At 62.3% G+C, this 18,512-nt stretch overlaps 1 protein-coding gene across 1 annotated transcript in view; it reads left to right on the forward strand.

Moving 5' to 3' along the window:
* MORN1 (MORN repeat containing 1) overlaps positions 1–17,063 on the forward strand; it is a 39,622-nt gene extending 22,559 nt beyond the window's left edge. The window contains exons 10-12 of the mRNA XM_064494161.1: positions 200–324; positions 16,615–16,763; positions 16,898–17,063. Of these exons, the coding sequence (XP_064350231.1) occupies positions 200–324; positions 16,615–16,763; positions 16,898–16,975 (352 nt within the window). The 3' untranslated portion in view covers positions 16,976–17,063. The remainder of the gene's footprint in view (positions 1–199; positions 325–16,614; positions 16,764–16,897) is intronic.
* The last annotated feature ends 1,449 nt before the right edge of the window (positions 17,064–18,512 follow it).

The following is an 18,512-nucleotide window of genomic DNA, read 5'->3' on the forward strand; positions in this document are numbered from 1 at the left end:
GGGACAGGGAGGCAGGGAGGATGGGGCTGCAGGGAGAGTCCCTCCCCCGCCCCTTCCTTCTCACTTCCCTGGTCTCAGTGTGGCCACCTTGGCCCTTCCTCCTCCCTGGACCTGCCCCAGGGCCCCCTTGTCCCCTGCAGCCAGGTGTCACCCCTAGCTTGGCGTCAAGCAGAGCCCAGCCTTGTCCTTCCCTCCACAGCGGGTTCCAGTGTCTCTCCTTCCCTCTGTCCAGCCCCCAGTCCGGGGGCCTGGAGCCCAGAGCTGCCCTGGGAAGTGCCGATGCCAACTTGCCGCCCCCTGAGGCAGACCCCATGCGCCGGGCCGGTGAGTGCTGTCAACCAAGGGTCTGCGGTGGGCAGCATGAGCTCGAGTGTGCAGGGTGACAGCAGTGGCCCCAAACCCGGACAGGAGGAAACAAAGTTGAGCCCTGAGATGAGTGGACCCGGGAGACACAGGCCATCCTGGGAAGGCAGTGCCCAGGCCCCAGCAGACCTCGGCCGGACAACAAGTGGGACCCGCCTCCAAAGGGCTGTCGCCATGGCAGGGGGTTAAATGGCAGGCTGAGGGCTGCTGACCTGGCATCCAGGCTGCTGCCCGTGCTCACCATGCAGACCCAGGGCCCTCGTGGGGTGGGGGTCAGCGGTCCTGGGGCGGCCGCGGCGCTGTCCTGCGCTCTCCACACTCACCTCCCCTTGTCACCGTGACCACAGGGTGAAGTCCTCCTGTTTGTCCACCTGGCCGATGGTCTGAGGGCTGTTTCTGCTCAGGGCTATCCCTGGAGGATGGCAACCCCACCAAGGCCACTGCCCTGGGAGGCCTGTGGTCAGCCTGGACAGGACTCCGGGCCCCCAGGGTGTCTGTGGGGACCTTGTGGGCCTGACGGTCACGCGTGTTCACCTGATTTCCGGCTGATTCCACTCTGCCCGGAGCGCACGGCATCTCCACGTGCTCCGGCCCCCGATTCTCACGGCGGCGATGTGGCGCCAGGGCCGGCAGAGCCCAGCTCCCCCAGGCCCGGGCGAGCAAAACCCACTCACTAGAACGCGGGCCTGGCTTCCCATGGGTTTTTGGGATTATTCCCGGAGGCCGTGGTGGCACTTGGAGCGGATCAGAGTCTAGTCACTGCAGTCCATCACAGATCCAACCCTCCCGGTGCGGGGGCGGTTGCGGTAATGGTAGAAGGCATCCCGCCCAGCATGGGCTGCGGGGTCCGCCGGGTCCCCTCGCCCTCGGCGCGGGAAGCGCAGCTGCGCCCGACCCGCCTGGGGCGCCGGTGTCTGGGGCCGGGCCCCCGCCCAGGACCCACACACACTCTGGCGTACGGGCCCTCACGCTCTCCTCAGCCGTCTGCGGGGCCCGACCTCACAGTTAGGGCTCCCGCTCTGGGTGCGGCCGGGGGTGGGGTCGGGGGCGCAGACTTGCCGAGTCCAGGGCCCGGGCCAGCCAGGGCGGCTGTGCGGGGCTAGTGTTGCAGGAAAGCGGGGCACGAAAGGAGGGCTGGGCCTCAGGCCTCGGGCGGGTCCCTGGGAGGCGCCCCGCCAAGTGAGGGTCCTTGGCTTCGCGCAGGGAAGAACTCAAGAGTGAGCCCAGGTGGAGTGAGGTACATTTATTCAGGGAGACACATGCTCCTCAGACGGAGTGCAAGCAGCTCGGAAGGCGAGAGGCCCGGGGAGGGGGGGGGGAGCAGGGGTTGTTAGTCTTTATGGGCGCGGTAACTTCATATGCTAACGAGCTGGAGGCTTATTCCGACCATTTGGGGGCTGGGATTCCCAGGAACTGGGACCACCCACTTTTTGGCCTTTAATGGTCAACCTGGGAACTGTCTTGGCACCTGTGGGAGGGCCATTCACCATGCTGATACATTGCAGTGTGCGGACAGTGAGGCTCAAGGTCGCCTGGAGGTCGAGTCTTCAGCCATCTACGGGCCTGGTTGGTTCTACCCAGTTTTTGTCATATCCTCAGTTGCTGTGTCCTTCTTTTAATTGCTGTGCCCGACTCCTCTGCTCCTGTCTCACTGAGACAAGGCAGCGTTCAGACCGAGGCCCGGGTCCTGCCCTCACGGGTCAGGCAGGGCCAGTGGGTCACCTGGCGGTGCAAGGGCCCCTTGGTGGCCTGGCCTGAGACCCCCTCTCTGCTTCCACCTCAGTTTATAGCAGCAAGTTTACCTGCGTCGAAGAATGTGCTCCTATTTCTGCGTAAAAGCACCCCCTGGGCACCAGGCCTTCCGCAGAGGGATTTCAGGGCCGCTCTGGAGGGGAGGGCTCGCAGGAATCCTGGCCTGAACGTGCGTCCCCCGTGGGCCAAGGCGGGCTGGCGGGCTGGACTTGGCTTGGCGGGATGTGGGTATCGAGCCGTAGAAACTGCCTTTGGAGAAGCCAGGGGACCAGGTTTCTGCTCTTGTAAGATCCACTCAGTTCCATCCCTCAACTCTGCATCTGGCGCTGAGTCAGAGGCCCTGGGTCCCCACCAGGTGTGTCTGGGGACCTACCCAGAGTCTCCACCATGTTTCCTCTTCTACAAACCGAGGCCGTCACAGCATCTGCCTCCATGACCCTGACCCGGTGCCCCGCTGCACCCCCTCCATCCCAGCCACGGGGTCTGACCTAGGAAGTGCACCTGAGAAGGGAGAGGGCCCACTGCCCAGAGGCCAGGGAGGTGAGCTCTGCTTTTGCTTCTCCTAAAACTGACCATTCCCTTCGTGGGAACAGGTTCACGCAGGACCATTCCCACTGAAAGTCTTCCCCAACACAGCTGCCTTCAGAGCATCCCCCAATCCCTCAGACATGTTGGCAGGGGTCTGGGCTGGCTCAGGGTCACAAACACGCTGTGTCCGTCTGTCCTCCGTCTGTCCTGATGTTCGAGCTCTGCCGTGAGTAGGATTGTGGTCAGCCCAAATAAGAGAAACCCTGAGATAATCACGGTTCAAAGTGGGGGCCTGGAGGGGTCACCTCGTGTCCCAGCTCCTGGTCAGCAGGAAGGAGGGGGCCGGGGCTTCAGGGGCCCTGGGGTACGGCCGGCAGTACCTGGGACCCCGGGGTGGAGCGGCGCCGGAGGGGAACATGGGGCTGCGGGGGCGGGGAGTGAGTGAGGCTTTTTTTTTTTTAAGTAAAATGGTTTATTCTCAGGCTCTCCAGGGACAGAGATCTTCATTTATTTGTTTTTATTTATTTATTTATTTTTGCAGAGGGAAGGTAGTTAGGTTTATTTGCTTATTTTTTTCAGTGGTGGTCCCAGGGATTGAACCCAGGACCTCGTGCGTGCCAAGCACGCACTCTCCCATTTGAGCTATACCCTCCCTTCTTCTTTAACTTTTAAGTTTTCCTTATCCACTGTCTGAGAAGGCACAAAGTGCAAGCCCCACGTGCACAGGATCACAAACCAGGACCCTTTCCTCCTGGGAGTGAACCTGTGTGTCCTTGAGACCGTCCGTCTCACGTTCACCCCCGCCCGCAGCCACAGCCCTTCCTTGCTTGTCCTCCCCTAGGCCAGGCCTTCACCAAGGATCTGAGAGCCTTTTACAAGCCTTCAGAGAGTCCAGGGGTCTCGGGTTCCAGCCCGAGTCGCCGCCTGCCTCTGCGCTCACCTGGGCGAGGCTGTGTGAGGAGGGACGCAGCCGCGGAGGGTGGGGGCCCTGGATGTCAGAGGGCATCCCCCTACGGCTCTGGCCACAGCCAGGATCTCCTCACCACAGGTCTCTCGAGTGCAGGGCAGAGGGTTTTAGCTTGAAAGACGATTTGGTACAAGTCCTGAAATAAATTTGGGCCAGAAAACCTCTGACTGTCCCTCTTGAAGCAGAGTGACCCTGGAGGAGGAAGTCCCATGAAATGTGCTTCCATGTTGGTCCCTTCCAGCCCAGGTTCACAGGCGTCCACGCACAGCACAGCCAAACACAGGACAGCTTTTGTCCTGTCACTCGAGCACCCTGTGCTCAGCAGGGCACCCCCCCTGGTTACCTGTCTCTCCGCAGCTGACTCAGTGGGGCACTGAGCTCACACGAGCGCCTGCTAAGTTTGGCTTCTTCCTAGGCAGACTATGTGCTTGCAGTGAGGTTTGGCTGCTTCTAACACAATCATGGCCTCAGCCCCATCGCTGTTTGTTCCTGACGTGAGTTTAGAGGCAGGGGTGACCTCCCTCCTGATCACCAGGAACTCCAGCTTCTGTTTCCTATTCTGCTGCTCTGCCATCTTTTGCCCATCACCTCATGGTCCAAGAGGGCTGCACAAGTGCCAGCCATCACGTCCCTATTCCAGCTAGCAAGAAGCAGGAAGGAGGGGCCTTCCCTTCTGAGAAGCTCTCTGGGTATTCCGCCCACTGCCACTCACACCTCATTGGTTATGCAACCACCCCAGGCCACAAGGAGACAAGAAACACAATTTCCAGCTATGACCAGGTTCTGTTACCAGAGAAGAAGGGGAGCCTGGGTATTTCGCGTCAACCAGCCACCTTTGCCGAGTGGTTTGGGAGCCCGAGTCAGAAATCTGGTCATCAGCCTACACCACGGGGCCCTGCTGGGTGCGCAGCCGGCGGGTGGGGATCTGGGCCTCCTGCCACCTCTGCCTCCCCTCTGCCTCCGTGGGATGAACCGCCGAAGGGGAGGCCGGTCCATGCCCCCATCCCCACCCTCCCATCCTGCATCCTGCATCTCCTCTTGGGAAGCAGGCCCCACCCAGGACAGCTAACCCAGGCCAGGACCGAGGGCAGTGAATGACAGCAAAGGGGCTGGTGGTGAAGATGCTGGCTCTGTTAGACCGATGGGGTGGGCGGGAGACGCTGTGGTTGTGCAGGGGTTGGGGGGTCGCAGCTTTGGGACCTAATGAGGGCCCCAGAGAGGGGCGGCCCACCAGAAGGGGCGGGCAAGCCGGTGCTGAGCGCTGGGGGTCAGGAGCTGTGGCTCCCGCCCTGCCCTGCCCTCCTGCCACTGTCAAGGAGGGCTCACTCCCTCAACAGGAAGCAGTGCCCTGGGCAGCCACCCTAGTCCAGAGGCAGGGGTGACCCCTCTGGGCTCTCACACTCGGGGTCCTGAGCTGAGGCCCTGGGTGAACAAAGGCCGCGCTGGGAGGCCTGGCCACAGGGTCGGGTCCAGCGGGCCCTGACAGGGAGCACCACCTGTGGCCTTGCCCCCAGAGGTGGTGCTGCGTGCAGGTGTGTGGCCCCAGGTGCAGGTGAGGACCTACTGCAAGTCGGGGTGAGCTGCTGGGGCCTCCCACCCGGCCCCCTGCCACTGGAGCACGAGCTCAGGTTCAAACCCTGGAGTGGTTAGGGGTTTCTGGAGGTTGGATGTTGGAAGTTGGCCTGCCCAGGGAGACGGGGAGGGACGCAGGCTCAGAGCAGAAGCATCCCGTGGCCTAAAATCAGAGCAGAGCAGGTGACATCTTATATTTTAAAGCAATTATCCAGTTCAACTTGTTCTCAAGAGCCCAGCAGGCAGGGCAGCCGCCTGGTCCTGCTGCAGGCGCTCGGTGCCCCTGCACCCCAGGCTTCTCTGGACGAAAGTATCCATGGCCTCTCATCACTGTTTCAGAACCACGGGTGCCTGAAGCCTGCATCTGTGCAGCAAGGAGGGGGTCCCAGAAAGACCCCCGCCTCGGGGTCTCAGCCCTGTCCCCACAGCCCACCCCACAAGGCAGGCCTTCAGCGCCTGGGGCCAGGTGCTCTGAACCTGCAGGACAGAGGGCGGCAGCCTTCCTCCCCCATCCTAGGGGCAATTCAGAAAATGAAACCTCTAAAAACTTGGCCCCCGATTATGCAGATAAGTAAGATGGGGAGAGAAAATGCTTTCTCTCTCCAAAGGCCTAATGGCAGCAACACGGAATTCAAACCTCTGTATTGTATTATTTTGTTGATGAGGAATACTTCAGTCGTTTACGTGTCTTCAACTTCCCAGTAGACGACTCGCTGTTTGTTGAGAAGAAGGCGATGTCACTGACTGTTGCCAGATACTCTAAACCCTGTTTTGGTGAAATCGTAGCGCCCAGACTCTAGTAACAAAGCACGCTGACTCCACGTGCAGAGCCCCTTACCCTTTTGTGATTCCCAACCACCGCTTCAGACAGCAGGACCTTTTATGTTCACTGCTGTCGGTGGGGTGTCTGCCTTGCGGGGGGCCCCGCACCCCCGAGTAATTGAAGCCCCTTGAGTCCTAATGCAGGTGCGGATAATTGCTGGAGGGCCGCTGGAGGGCTGGCTGAGCCCGGGGGCGTCAAACAATCCCCGGTAAACTGGATTTGGGAACCCAAAAAAGCCACAGCAGTGAGGGGAACCTCAGGTCGCCTTTTTTTAGTGCACAAAACCCTCCCCTGAAATGTTCCCAATTGATCTGAGTGTCTCCTCTTTTTCACTGTTGAACGATGGTTCTGAGAATTCATCAGCTGGGATCCATGAAGAATCACCCACAACTGTAAGATGATTTTAAAAATCAAGGTGCCCTTTGCCGCTAATCCAATCTTGCCAATAAAAGTGACAAAACGGGTAGCAGGGAACTTCTGGAAATTCCACCGCCTCTTGGGGTGATAACAGGCATTAATGTTTATCGTCTGTGCTTAATTGTGGCAGAATAGCATGAAGGGTCCATATTTTTAAAGGAAAATTTGTGCTGTAAATTCCTTGTTCAGGAATCACACCAGCTAGAGGGAGAGTCCCAGAGGAGTGTCAAAAAATACCTACCGCGTTCCTTCCAGTGCCAAAGCCGCGGGTCACGATGGGAGTGAACTCAGAGGTGGTGGGGGGGGTGTCTGCCTGAAACCAAAGCATCAGAGGAGAGGGGGCCACAGGATCCCCAAGACCACAGCTCTTGGGAGCCGGGGAAGGCACCCCCAAGGCTCTCCTGGACCCCTGGCCCTCTGCCCCTGCACGTCTGGGAGCAGGTGAGCAGGGCTGTGAGGGGCCTGACCCCCAGGGCCTGCTGGGAACCACCCCCCTCCACCGCCATCTCCTCCTTCCCCGGGGCTGGATGCCTGGTCTGGGGCCTGGATAAGAGCCATGACGCACCAGCCTCTCTGTGTGTCTTGTGGCCTCAGACACCCGCACTGTCCAGCCCCTGATGGCAGATCTTTGGCAGCCGTCTGGTGGGAACCACAGGATGGGGAGAGAAGAAGGGAGGCGGACGGGTGGAGCCGAGGTCTGGCCTGTCCTTAGTGGGCACTGCACAGCAGGTGCCCTGGATGTACCTCCCAGCAATGCAGCTCCAGCCTGGTCTCCTCCCAGCACCCTGGTCATGGCCTCGGAGCCCTGTCCACAGGGGGACACGGTGGGCAGCCTCCTGAGGTGGCCAAGAGCCTGGCAGTCTGCAGATATACCAAGAACACCCTACCTGCAAGGGCTCAGGGGGCTCTCGCCCCTGTGACCCTGAGGATCGAGGCCGTCTGCCACCAGTCAGGGATGGTGGCTTCATCTGCTTCCCCAGCTCCTTCAGATGGGACCAAGGTGCAAAGTCGGCCACTGGCTGCTGGCAGCTTCCCGCCTCAGATGGCGCAGTGCCTGCCTGGCCCGGTGCCTGGGACCCCCACGTCAGCCCCTCTGCCGCCTCCCTGAGTACCATCGGTGGGGCTCCCCGTCTTCTGTGGTCTGAGCACCTGCTTGCCTGTGGCCTCATCCCAGGGGCTCTCCCTGTATCACCCCCCATCACAGAGCCTGCAGTCTTCCTCTGTGGGCCACACTGCTGCCTGCAGGTCCCAGGGACAACCCAGGATGCAGCACTGGGGTCAGACTCCTACACCGCTGAGAGGCCTCTGCTGGCTGATGCGTCTCACGGGTCACCGGGGTCTGGAGGTGCAGGGTGTGGCCCCTGTCATTCCGGAATGGCTCCAGCTGGGCTTGAGGGCAGAAGGCTAGGAAGGCACCCGGACCTATCCAGGTCCCCAGGCGAGGGCCAGGACACAGTCACTGTCAGGGAGGCTGAGTCTACCCACAGCATCGTCCGAAGGTGCCTGGGAGGGTCAGCTTGGGGATCGCTGTTGTTCTGGGGGCAGTGGTGCAGGCCTGGCCCAGGGTGACGTGGAGGAGGGGCTGGCAGGGCACCACCACAAGGAGGTTCCCGGGGCCAGTGAGGGGTGGCCCCGGACTGACAGCCTGCACTTGTGGGCGTGTTTATGTGCATGTGAGCGCACACACCGGGCGAGTCTCTGTACGCGTGTGTGCATGTGCACGAGGGCGTGGGAGACTGTGTATTGGGCCTTACATGCGAATGAGCGTGAGTGGTGTGCACACTCACATGTGGGACTGTGGGTGTGCGTGTGTGCTCACACGCAGGGTCAGGCGCGGGGAAGAGGTGATCACAGCCCCCAGTCCTGCCCCCAGGTGCGGGGGGGAAGAGCCTCGGGCAGCTGGCTGGCGAGCCCGCAGGTCTTCTCCTGAAGCCTCGGAACCGCTGCCTTTCAGTGGCAGCCAGCCTGCCGGCTTGGTTCCCTCCTTTCTCCAGGGCCTCCTGCCAGCCCTGCCCCGAGCGAGGAGAGGAGGCCAGCGGCAGAGCCGTGACCTCGGCCACTCCCCACGCGCCAGCCACGAGCTTCTTGGCCGGGTGGTCTCCTAGAGACAGCCACATTCTTTCCGGAAGAAGAGGGCACACGAGTTTTCTGCTAAGAGAAGCACAAACCCCCAGCCCAAGGCTGACTCCATCCCACCGGAGACGTGAGCCCCTGCTCCTGGAGGCCCCAGGCCTCCGCCGTGGCCCCAGCAAGGCCCCATGCGCCATCCAGGCCGGGCCTCCTCTGCCAGCTGGCCGCCCTCTGCAGGTGGCCTCACGTTGGAAAGCAGCTGCTGGCTGCCCCAGTTCAGGCCACGTCGTGGCCCCTGAGGCCTCCACCCAGGGCCATCCAAGAAGCCCAAGGGCGGACATCGTCAAAGCGGCAGCTTCAGAAACGGCACCTCCCAGTAAGTGAAAGGACGCGTCACCGCGGGAGCTTGGAGGGCCCCAGTGTCAGTGCCCACATCCTCTGGCCTCTCCCGGGGCTGGGCTCCAGCTCCCCAGACTCCTCCCACCCAGGATGGGCTGAAGACAGCAGTGAACAGGTAGGGGACACCCAGGGCCCAGCAGCTGCTTTCCAGTCTCTGGCCGAGGGCTGGGGGACAGATGGGAAACCGTGGGTCAGTGGGCACCTTCCCGAGCCCGCGGGTGTGGCTGGCTGTCCGCCTCATCCCTGCGGGGCTGGTGGCCGCAGCCGAGTCCTCTCCGGGGTTCCTGGCACCTGTGCACAGTGTGCCCAACCTCGTTCTCCCGGGTTGTGTACAAATAGCTTGGCAGGGGGCCTTCTGGAGGTGGGGAGTGGGCGGGGGCGTCAGAAACAGACACAGAAAGAACCCCAAATTTGTCCCCAGTCTTGGCAGTCTGCCAGCAGAAAAGGCCCCTTTGCATTCCTCGGCGCCGGGAGGCAGGTCTGACAAAGCAGCGTGGCCTCGAGGTGGCAGGATGCATCTGCACGCCTCTTCCCGAAAGCGGGAGTTGTTAGCTGAGCTTAGGTGTGTGCGGGCCCTGCCGCTCCTTTTAGAAAAGACGGGACTGGGGTGGGTTCCTGGCAGCGACAGAAAGCTTGGGTTGTAGGAACACGCGGTGGGAAAGGACGTGGGCCAATGGGAGCAATGGCGTCACGATGAATCCACTCTCTGTGCTTCGGAAAAGGGAGGGAAAGGGCAGGATAGGGGCCCCAGAGCTGGGATCTGCTGAGCACAGCCAGATGTGGCTGCCAGGGCCCACGTGCCCGGGAACCTCGCTCTGCCAGGCGTCCCTGACCCAAACTGCCCACCACAGGGACCGGAGATTCCAAATGCCCGCCGTGCCCACCCCTCCTCGTCCAAGCTGGGCCATGGGTTCCCTTGCTGGCCTGGTTCAAGGAAAGGAGACACACCTTTGGAAATTCTCGAATTTGAGAATTTCTTAATAAAAAAATACACTAAAACTCACCCAGGGGCGGGAAAGAGGGCCTGCAGTTACAGACATTATGTCTCCTTGCATGGTGAATTTCTGTTTCTGGGGCTGATTCTCAGCCTGTATCTCCACCCTAGGTGTGGGCAGCGTGACAGACAGACAGGGCCAAGGTGGAGAAGGGGTGCTCTTGCAGGGGGGCCTGAGGAATGTGCGGACCCAGTCCTGTGGTCTCTTCTAAGACAAGATCTGGCACACTCGATTCCACCCCACTGGTGCCTGCAAAGCAGCACAGCCCCTTGGCTAAAGCTGGCCGTTTTCAGTTTCCTCCTCTGTAAATAGGGAGACAACAGCTCCTCCTCTAGGCTGAGGTGAGGGTCAGGTGTGTGTAGACCGCATGGGAAGAGCTTAGCAAAGGATCCGGCCCCTGGAGAGTGCAGAGTGACCATTCTGTGGAGGTGAGAACAGTTCTGGTGGTGACTTCAGTGATGATGGTGGAGATGATGATGGTGATGGTATGATGGTGGTGGTGGTGATAATGATACCGAGGGTGATGGTGGTGATAATAGTGATGGTGGTGATGATGGTGGTGGTGATAGTGATGATACCAATGGTGATGATGGTGGCGGTGATGGTGGTGATGATGATGGTAATGATGGTGATGATGGTGATGGTAATGGTGGTGATAGTGGTGATGGTGGTGGTGATGGTGGTGATGATGATGGTAATGATGGTGATGGTGGTGATGATGGTGATGGTAATGGTGGTGGTGGTGATGGTGGTGATGATGGTAATGATGGTGATGATAGTGATGATGGTGATGGTAATGGTGGTGGTGATGGTGGTGATGATGGTGATTGTGGTGGTGGTGTGATGGTGGTGGTGGTGATGGTGGTGGTGATGGTGATGGTGGTGATGATGGTGATAGTGGTGGTGGTGATGACGATGATGGTGGTGATCATGGCTATGATGGTCATGATGATGACAGGTATGCTGGGGTCAGTGAGGGTGGTGAGGGCGATGCAGCAGGCAGACATGGTCATAAGGACATCCAAGGACTGAGGTCATAGGAGTCAGGAGGGGCTGTACAGGAGGAGCGGGCTTCAATCCTCAGAGCATCAGCCAAAGGAGGCTCGGAAGGAGGCCCAAGCAGAGTGTGTTTGGGGTTGGAGGAGCTGGTGGTGGTGAGCAGCAGGGATGCTGGAGAGAGGCCCAGGCAGACGTGGGCCCTTGGAGGTGGAGAAGAGCCAGGAGGAGATGAAAGAGGCCCCTGAGTCTGGCTAAGGTTGGGGGAGACGCCTGCTCAGAGGCCTGGATGAAAGGGGGATGGGAACTGGGCCCCTGAGGGTGAGAGGCAGCTGAGCCGCGGGGCATGAGGTGCCAGGCAGGGAGACCTGGGTGTCCATCGGGTGGGAAAATCAGCACTCGCTTCCTGCTTTCTCGGCAAATGAGCCTGACTTTGTGTTTCTGTACAGAAACAACCCCAACCTGGCAAAGGACGCTCACGGCCCAATCTTAGGTTGCGTTGTCTGGAGGGCACCAGGTGGGGTCAGGAGGCAGGACCCTGGGTAGATGTCCTGTCATGCCTCGGGGACAGTGGCCCATCTACTCCCATCCCTGCTAGGAGCCACCTGCAGGGTTTTGCTGAGGCAGATGCTGCCTCAGACGACAGGGAGCTGCAGACTTTCTCCCTCCTCTTGGCCTGGACCATCTCCTGGTACCAGATGGGCTGCAGGCACCGGACTTAACTCCCGACTCCTGTCAGTGGGACAGGACTGGGATGGGTGAGGGGTCCTTGGGACAGCAGGCCCATCCTGTGTCGCCTGGTGGGGAGGGAGCCAGGGTACAGATGCCCCCACACTCTCTCCTGCCTGCAGACCCTCCAGGGTAGACCCCAGGCCACCGTGAGGATGTCTGCCCACTGGGCAGATGGAGGGAGGGGCTGGCATGCAGCCCAGACGGAGCCCTGGCCTGGTGGCCTGGACAGCTCAAGAAGGGGCCCGAGGGTGCCCACCTGGCCTCGCACGGCCCTCATGCTGCACCCCATCAGGGGGCCCACGGCCCCACGCGTCTCCCAGCATGGACCACTCTGCTTCACTGACCGCCCAGGTGCCTGTGTCCCCCCACATCTTTCTAACCAAACAGCTCCTTGCTAATTGCGTCTGCCGGGTGTCTGGTCACCCACAAACGGGACGGGCTCTCACCTCAGGGCTGATAACGTTTCAGGGTTTTGATTCTGGCAACTGGAGGAAACAACTGGGCCTAGAGCCGGCGAGGCCCCGGGCCCACAGCGGCCACTTACGGTAGCTGCGGGGCCTGCGCCGGCCTTATTCACAGCAAGGTCTCTCCGCCTTGGCCTCAATGCCCTACACAGGTGATTAGGGAGTCTAATTGAATCGGCTATAAAAAGATAATTAATTGGCTTTTCCCTCCCAGAGAGGTCAGGCTGCCCGATCTCCCTGGCCGGCTCGGCCTCCTCTCTCTGGAGGCAGCATAGTGACCTTTATCTTGCTGATAAAGCTGTAATTGCTGTAATTAAAATCGACATAAAGGCTTCAGAAGTCACTCGCGGGAGCGGAGGACAAGCGTCTGCTCACAGGGGCCTCCCGGTGGGCCGCTCTGGCTGGGGGACCCCAGAAACAGGCCAGGAGCAGCTCCAGGGGCCCCGGAGGCCAAGGCAAGATGATCACCCGAGAACACTGTCCCCTTGGGCACACGAGGAGACATGGGACATTTCTGGCCCTTGGGGGCACCCCCTCAGGCCCCCGCAGCCCAGACGCAGAGCTGGTGCACTCTGCCAGGATCCGGTGCGCTTGGAAGTGGCCACTCGGCCTGAGGAAGCCCCAGCGGGAGGACAGCTGCCCCGTTCCTGGGGGGGGGGGCTCTGCCGTGGCAGTGCCGGGGCCTCGCTGAGTGCCCAGCGGTGTCTCTGTGGCTGAGTCTGTTCTCGGACGTCGGGGGTCCTCCAGTGCGGTTGGGCCCCTGGGGACCAGGTCTGCAGCGGGGCGGACAGGGTAAGGCAGGGGCCGACGAGGGGCCGTTGCACCACAGCAGCCTCGCAGTTCAGCTGCGTGAGCAGAGGCTGGAGGGCCCGGCGTCCAGGAGGCTGAGGCTGGTGGCAGCCAGGGATGCGAGAGGAGGCCAACAGGAGTTTGCAGCCAGCACGGACGGCGCCTGAGTGTGAATCTGTGTGCTAGATGGCGTGTGAGGAGCGGACCAGAGAGCCAAGCTACGCGGAGAGGCTGGGCAGTGGCCTGGACCCCCACATGGTGACCATGGCATCGCCCATAAGGACAGGGACCGAGAGGGCTCGGGAGACCAGAACCATCGCCCATGCTCCTCACCAAGAGGGGACTGAGCTGCAGGAGGGGCGGCAACAGGCCTGGGGGACCCAGGGCCCCATGGTGTGGGAGTGTCTGCAGGGCGCTGGAGGCGGGGGCTCCTCTGGGTAAACACAGTGCTGACATCCACGGTGAGTGAGGTGCCCACCCAAGGAGGGGGCGGGATAGGAGAGAAAGGGCCAGGTGTGCCCAGGACAGGCATTGGATGTCCAGCAGAGGGGCCAGGGAGGGCGGCCAGTGGGGACAGAGGGAGAGAGGTTGTCTATGGCCGCTGACACCGGAGCAGGGTGGGTGTACTGCAGGGTGGGGCCCAAGCAAGCCCCTGACGTCGGGGGCGGGGGATGCTGGGCCGTGGTCATGGGGGGCCTGGAACCTCCACAAATGCGGAGAAGCCTGTACTGACCGTGCCAGCGCCCTGCGCGATGCAGCACGAATGGACGGAGCCCCCATGGCAGACTAAAGAGCCGCTGTTCTCAGTGGGAGGCAGAAACCTGACAGGCCTCTCCCGGGCCTGCTGAGCGCCACGTCTTGATCCAGAACCCCCAGATCCCCACGAGGCTTGCGGCCTCGTCAAGCGCCCCCAGGCCGCCGTGCTGCCTCCCCAGCCTGTCTCCAGCCAGGCCTGGACGGCGCCCAGCCCACAAACGTTCCGCCCGGCAGTCCACACACAGGCCACCTGAGGATGGGGTGGCCAGGGATGGCGGGCCGGCCTGTCTGGACGTCACACATGCAGAGCAAATAGAAGCTGGCTGTCCAACTGGACGAGCCAGGAAGCCACCACCCAGCCGAGACAGAAGAGGCGAAGGAGGCAGTAGGGAGCGTGACCAAGGAGCAGGGCAGCGTGCGTGGCCAGAGGGGGCTGACCTGGCCAGGCTGGACTGTGTTCTGGGGACAGTGGGGGCAGCGGCCTGGCTCCGTGGGGGATATTGGGAAACAGATCTGAGGGCGAGGGAGGACCCAGGAGTCCCAGAAGGCAGTGCCGGCGTAGGGGGAAGTGCTGGGGCCCGCGGGGGACGTGGTGGGCACGGTGGATCCGGATGCATTTGAGACAGAGTTGGTGCTGCTGCCGAGACCAGAGGAAGCGCGGGGACCAATGGGGCTGCCCCTCCCCCCGCTTCTGGCTCAAGGGCCTGGGTGGGTGCCAGGCAGATTTGGGGGTTCCCTCTGAGAAGTAAGCACGTGAGGCTGGTGGAAAGGGCAGGAGGCGGTCAGCAGCCCAGCGCAGTGTGGGCAGCACGCGTCTGTGGAGATGGGCGCCCGTGGTCAGTAAGGCCCACCTCCAACCCCGTGTCCAGGTCGTCCTGACTCCAAAGGCTGCCCTGTTGCCCACCCCCCTCCCCTCCACGTAGGGCAGTCCCATGGGGTCAGATGCGCGCCCCAACTCCCAGACCCAGGCCAAGGGCCAAATGTGCCTGGGGCTGCAGACACAGCTGCCTTTGGGGTTTAAGCCAGTCTGTGCTGGGTTCTCTCCCTTGCAACAGAGTCCTGGAGCCGCCGCCGCCTCTGCCCTTGGGCTGGGAATGGTGCGTCCCAGGGTCCGCCCTCCCGGCTGGGAGCTGCAGGCGCACCTGAGCCACCATCGGGTTCCCTAAGTCCTCTCCCCGCCAACTCCATCAGTTTGATTTCAGCGCTGCATATGCTCCCGGGAGCGCCCGAGGCTCCCACTGCACCGTCTGAGCCTTGGTCCCCCTCACTCACACCTGTGCTCCAAGGAGGCGCCACGAGTTTCCCTGAGAGCCTCCCCTGAGTGCTCGGCACCCATGACGGTCAGGAGGACTGGCTGCTTCAACAGCCCCGCCCTGAGCCCGGCGGACATGGCTTGGATGTGCGCTGATCTGCACGCCAGATGCGTTTCCATGTCCCCACCCGGTTCCCAGCCCCCAAAGGGCGTTTTTTGATCCCAGGTCTGGAGCTGCTGCTCCAGCAGGAACCAGAGGCCTTAGCAAGTTCTAGCTCCGGCTGGGGTCCGGGCCAGCGTGGTCACCTTGTCAGAGGGCTGTTAGGACACAGCACGGGGGTCTTTATTGTCCAGCGGTGTCGATAAAAGAGGCAGGCCAAGCTAGCTCCTCTGGAACCCGCGTGGAAACCGGCGGTGCATGAAAAAATGGAAATTGTGCCGTCAGCAGCGCGGTTCCCCGCTGTTGCCCAGGACGTAAATAGTGGGAGGGCAGCAGAAGCTAATGGGCAGGAGGACGTTAGCTGGAGAACGTCCTTGCGGACAGAAAGACTTTCCTCTGTATAATGTGTCATAATGATGAGATTAAGACACCTCCGAGAGAAATAATTCCCCACCTGCAATTTGGAAATACTTCTGGGGCCCATCGCCGCCTCTCCCTGCAGAAGGTGGGCCCTGGGGAAGGGCTGTTAGTGGCTGAGGCCCCAGGGCCCCATCCAGAGCACGAATGACAGACCCCCCTCCACTCACCCCGAGCCCCTACCCTCCAAGGGGGACTTTGCCGGCAGGAGTGTCCAGCCACCTCCCCGAAGCCAGCTTTTGCTAACGTGTGTGCCCTACTGGTGTATGTGGGCTAGGCAGGGACCCTGGGGACACAGGCTGGTCAGGAGAGCCTGGATGTCCAGCCTCCATAGGAGAGCGGGCCTGAGGGGCACATGTTTGCGTCGGTCTGGGTGGTCCTGCACCAGCGCCACGACCCAGCCCCGCCCCGGCTCAGCTGCCGCCTCCTGTGCATAAGAGATGAAGGAGGGCAGCTGAGGCTGCCTGGGGGTAGCGGAAGGAGCCTGGGGACATGCCTGCAGGAAGGAACGCTCCTGTCATCCTCACACCTTGAGACAGGGAGGCCAGGATGGGCAGGGGTCCCGGTGGGGGTGCCCGCTGCAGAGGCAGAAGGCTGAGCCCACTCCTCTGACATTCTGTGGCGCTGGAGACTGTCAGGGTCTTGCCTTGTGAGGCCTACTGACGGCTGCAGGCTCTCCTGAGATCTGTGCTCGCACGGATGTGGCCTGACATCACCCGGGCCATGGGAAAGTCCTCCGGTCACACTGCTTAGAGAGGGCGCTGGGCTCTGCCTGGCTGAGCTCAAGGCCTCTCTCCTGGGGCCTGTCCAGGCCTGGCCAAGACACCCAGGGCCTCAGCCCTCAGGAGACCCCCCTGCCCCAGGGCATCGCCTGCCAGGCCTGATGGTGGACCCCAGACAAAGGGGTCAAGGGGCAGTGGACCCCAAAGGACACTGGCTACAGAGCTGCTGTCTACACCAGGCCCGGCCTTGCCCCTGCCTGGCCTCTCCCCTGGAGGTGGCCTTGTGGCCAGCACTCTGGGCAGCAGGGCCAGGACCCCAGCCCCCCCGGGGCCCACGTGGCCGTCCATGCAAGTCTCACTTGAGAGGCCACGTGAAAGCTGCTTCCTGGCCTTTGCTTCGTGACACTTAGAGGGCCTTCCTTTCTTCCCTTTTCTGAAAGCCGCTCACCCCTCAGCCAGGAGACACGAGACCCCCTGTCCCAAGGACTGTCAGCGTGTGGAGCGAGGCTATGCCCAGTTCTCAGACGTCTGCCTCGGCGCCCCTCCGCCTGAGCACCACCCCATCCTGTTCCTGGACAGCCTCCACGAGGTAGGGGCGGGAGACCCCCGACAGGGCTCAGCTGCACTGCCCGACACTGAGGCCAGTGCATGGGGGGTGCCGGGAGGGGGGCACCTTGGGGAGCCTCTAATTTCTCCCCGCCCCTCGCCCACCCCTCCTAAAAGGCAAGCAGCCGGCCCGGAGGGCTGGGCCCCAGGAACATGACGCCCACAGCGCAGGACTCGCCAGAAGGCAGCAGGTAAGAGAGGTCGACCCACTCAGGGCACCTGGGGGCTTGGTCTGGCCGCCCCATCAGCTGCGCCACAGGTGGGGCCTCCCAGGTGTGCACATTCAGGGGGGCCTTCCCCACCCACCTGGCCGGTTTCTCCCCACGTGGAAAGGCACGGACGTGGAGGGCAAGGCTTCAGCCTGCCCCGGAGTCCGCATGCTTCCGTGGCCTGGGGAGCAGGGAGTGGTGGCCGGGTTGAGGATGTCCCTGCACCGAGGGCCTTGATGGGAGGGGGCCGCCGAGCGGAGCCCCACCTGTGTCCCATGCTATCCCATGGAGACTCGCTCAGCCAGGCCCAACAGGCGTGGAGCAGAGTGGCCACAGGGGCCTCGTTCAACGCTCTTGGGGCCTGCAGGACACTGGGTGTGTGGACAGGGGCTGGGAGGACCCACCGGGCGGGCACCAGGCCCCTCGGGCAGGAGGGCGGGCACTGTGGCTGGCACTTCGTCTCCAAGCATCCCTCTCCGCTCTTCCCAGCTGAGTTTGGGTCTCTGCCTGACACAGTGGACAGGGCTGTGTGGTCCTACAGGGAGGCCAGGGGACGCCACACTCCTCCAGCCTCGACCCTGCGGAGGAAGGCTGGATTTGGGGGAAGCTTTCCTGGGAGCACCTTCAAGCCACGCAGCCCCGGGGCTCAGGCAGGACTGACCCTCACCTCCCACCCAGACCCCAAGCACCTTGGCGCCATGAGCATGACCTCACCCCTCCCGGAGCCGCCGGTGCCCCCGCCACCTGGGGTCTCCTTTGCAGGTAGAACTGTGAGGTGCGGCAGAGCAGGGCTGGGCTGGAGGCAGGAGGTGCTGGCAACTCGGCCACAGACCCTGAGCAAAATCACTGCTCCCCCCGAGGGCACCCAGTCCCTGGGCGGATGGGACGGGAAAGCACGGCCCCTCTGGTGGCAGGGAGGAGCCTCGGGGGCCAGGGAGGGGCCAGGCCTTCCAAGACACCCACCTGCCACCGAGGCCCAGCCTCCGACCCAGGCGTGAGGCTCCTAGGTCCACAGGAGCTGAGGTCAGCGTGCTGTGGGCGCCTCTCGGGGCACAGGGGGGACTAGCCCACAGAGAAGCAGAGGCCTGCGGGCCAGACCCAGCATCAGAGCCCTAGGAAAACAAGAAGCGCGGGGCACGCGGGAAGAGGGCCCGCACCCGGCTTGAGCGGCTGCAGCGGCCCCGGGGGCGCCATCGGGGGTGGGGCGGGCTGGCAGGGCTCCCCACTCTCAAGGCGGACCCGGGACGAGCCGCTTCCAGTGGAAGGTGTCGTCGTGTTGAGTCGCGGTTTGTGAACTAAATAGGAAGCTCGCTTTGCACGGTGAGTGGAGGAGCACAGACTGAAAAAAAGAAAAGAGAAACAGGCAAGGTCCGGCACAGCGCAGGGTTCCCACGTCTGCCCAGCGTGTGGGTCTCGGGGACGCGCGTGAGAGGCAAGAGCCAAAGCACCCCAAGGGTAATGCACGTAAGCGTGCGCAGGCCCCGCGCCAGATCCTGGGGCTGTGGTGACTTGGCAGCTGAGGT

The sequence above is a fragment of the Camelus dromedarius genome, chromosome 14, assembly GCF_036321535.1.
Source record: "Camelus dromedarius isolate mCamDro1 chromosome 14, mCamDro1.pat, whole genome shotgun sequence".
NCBI lineage: Eukaryota > Metazoa > Chordata > Mammalia > Artiodactyla > Camelidae > Camelus > Camelus dromedarius.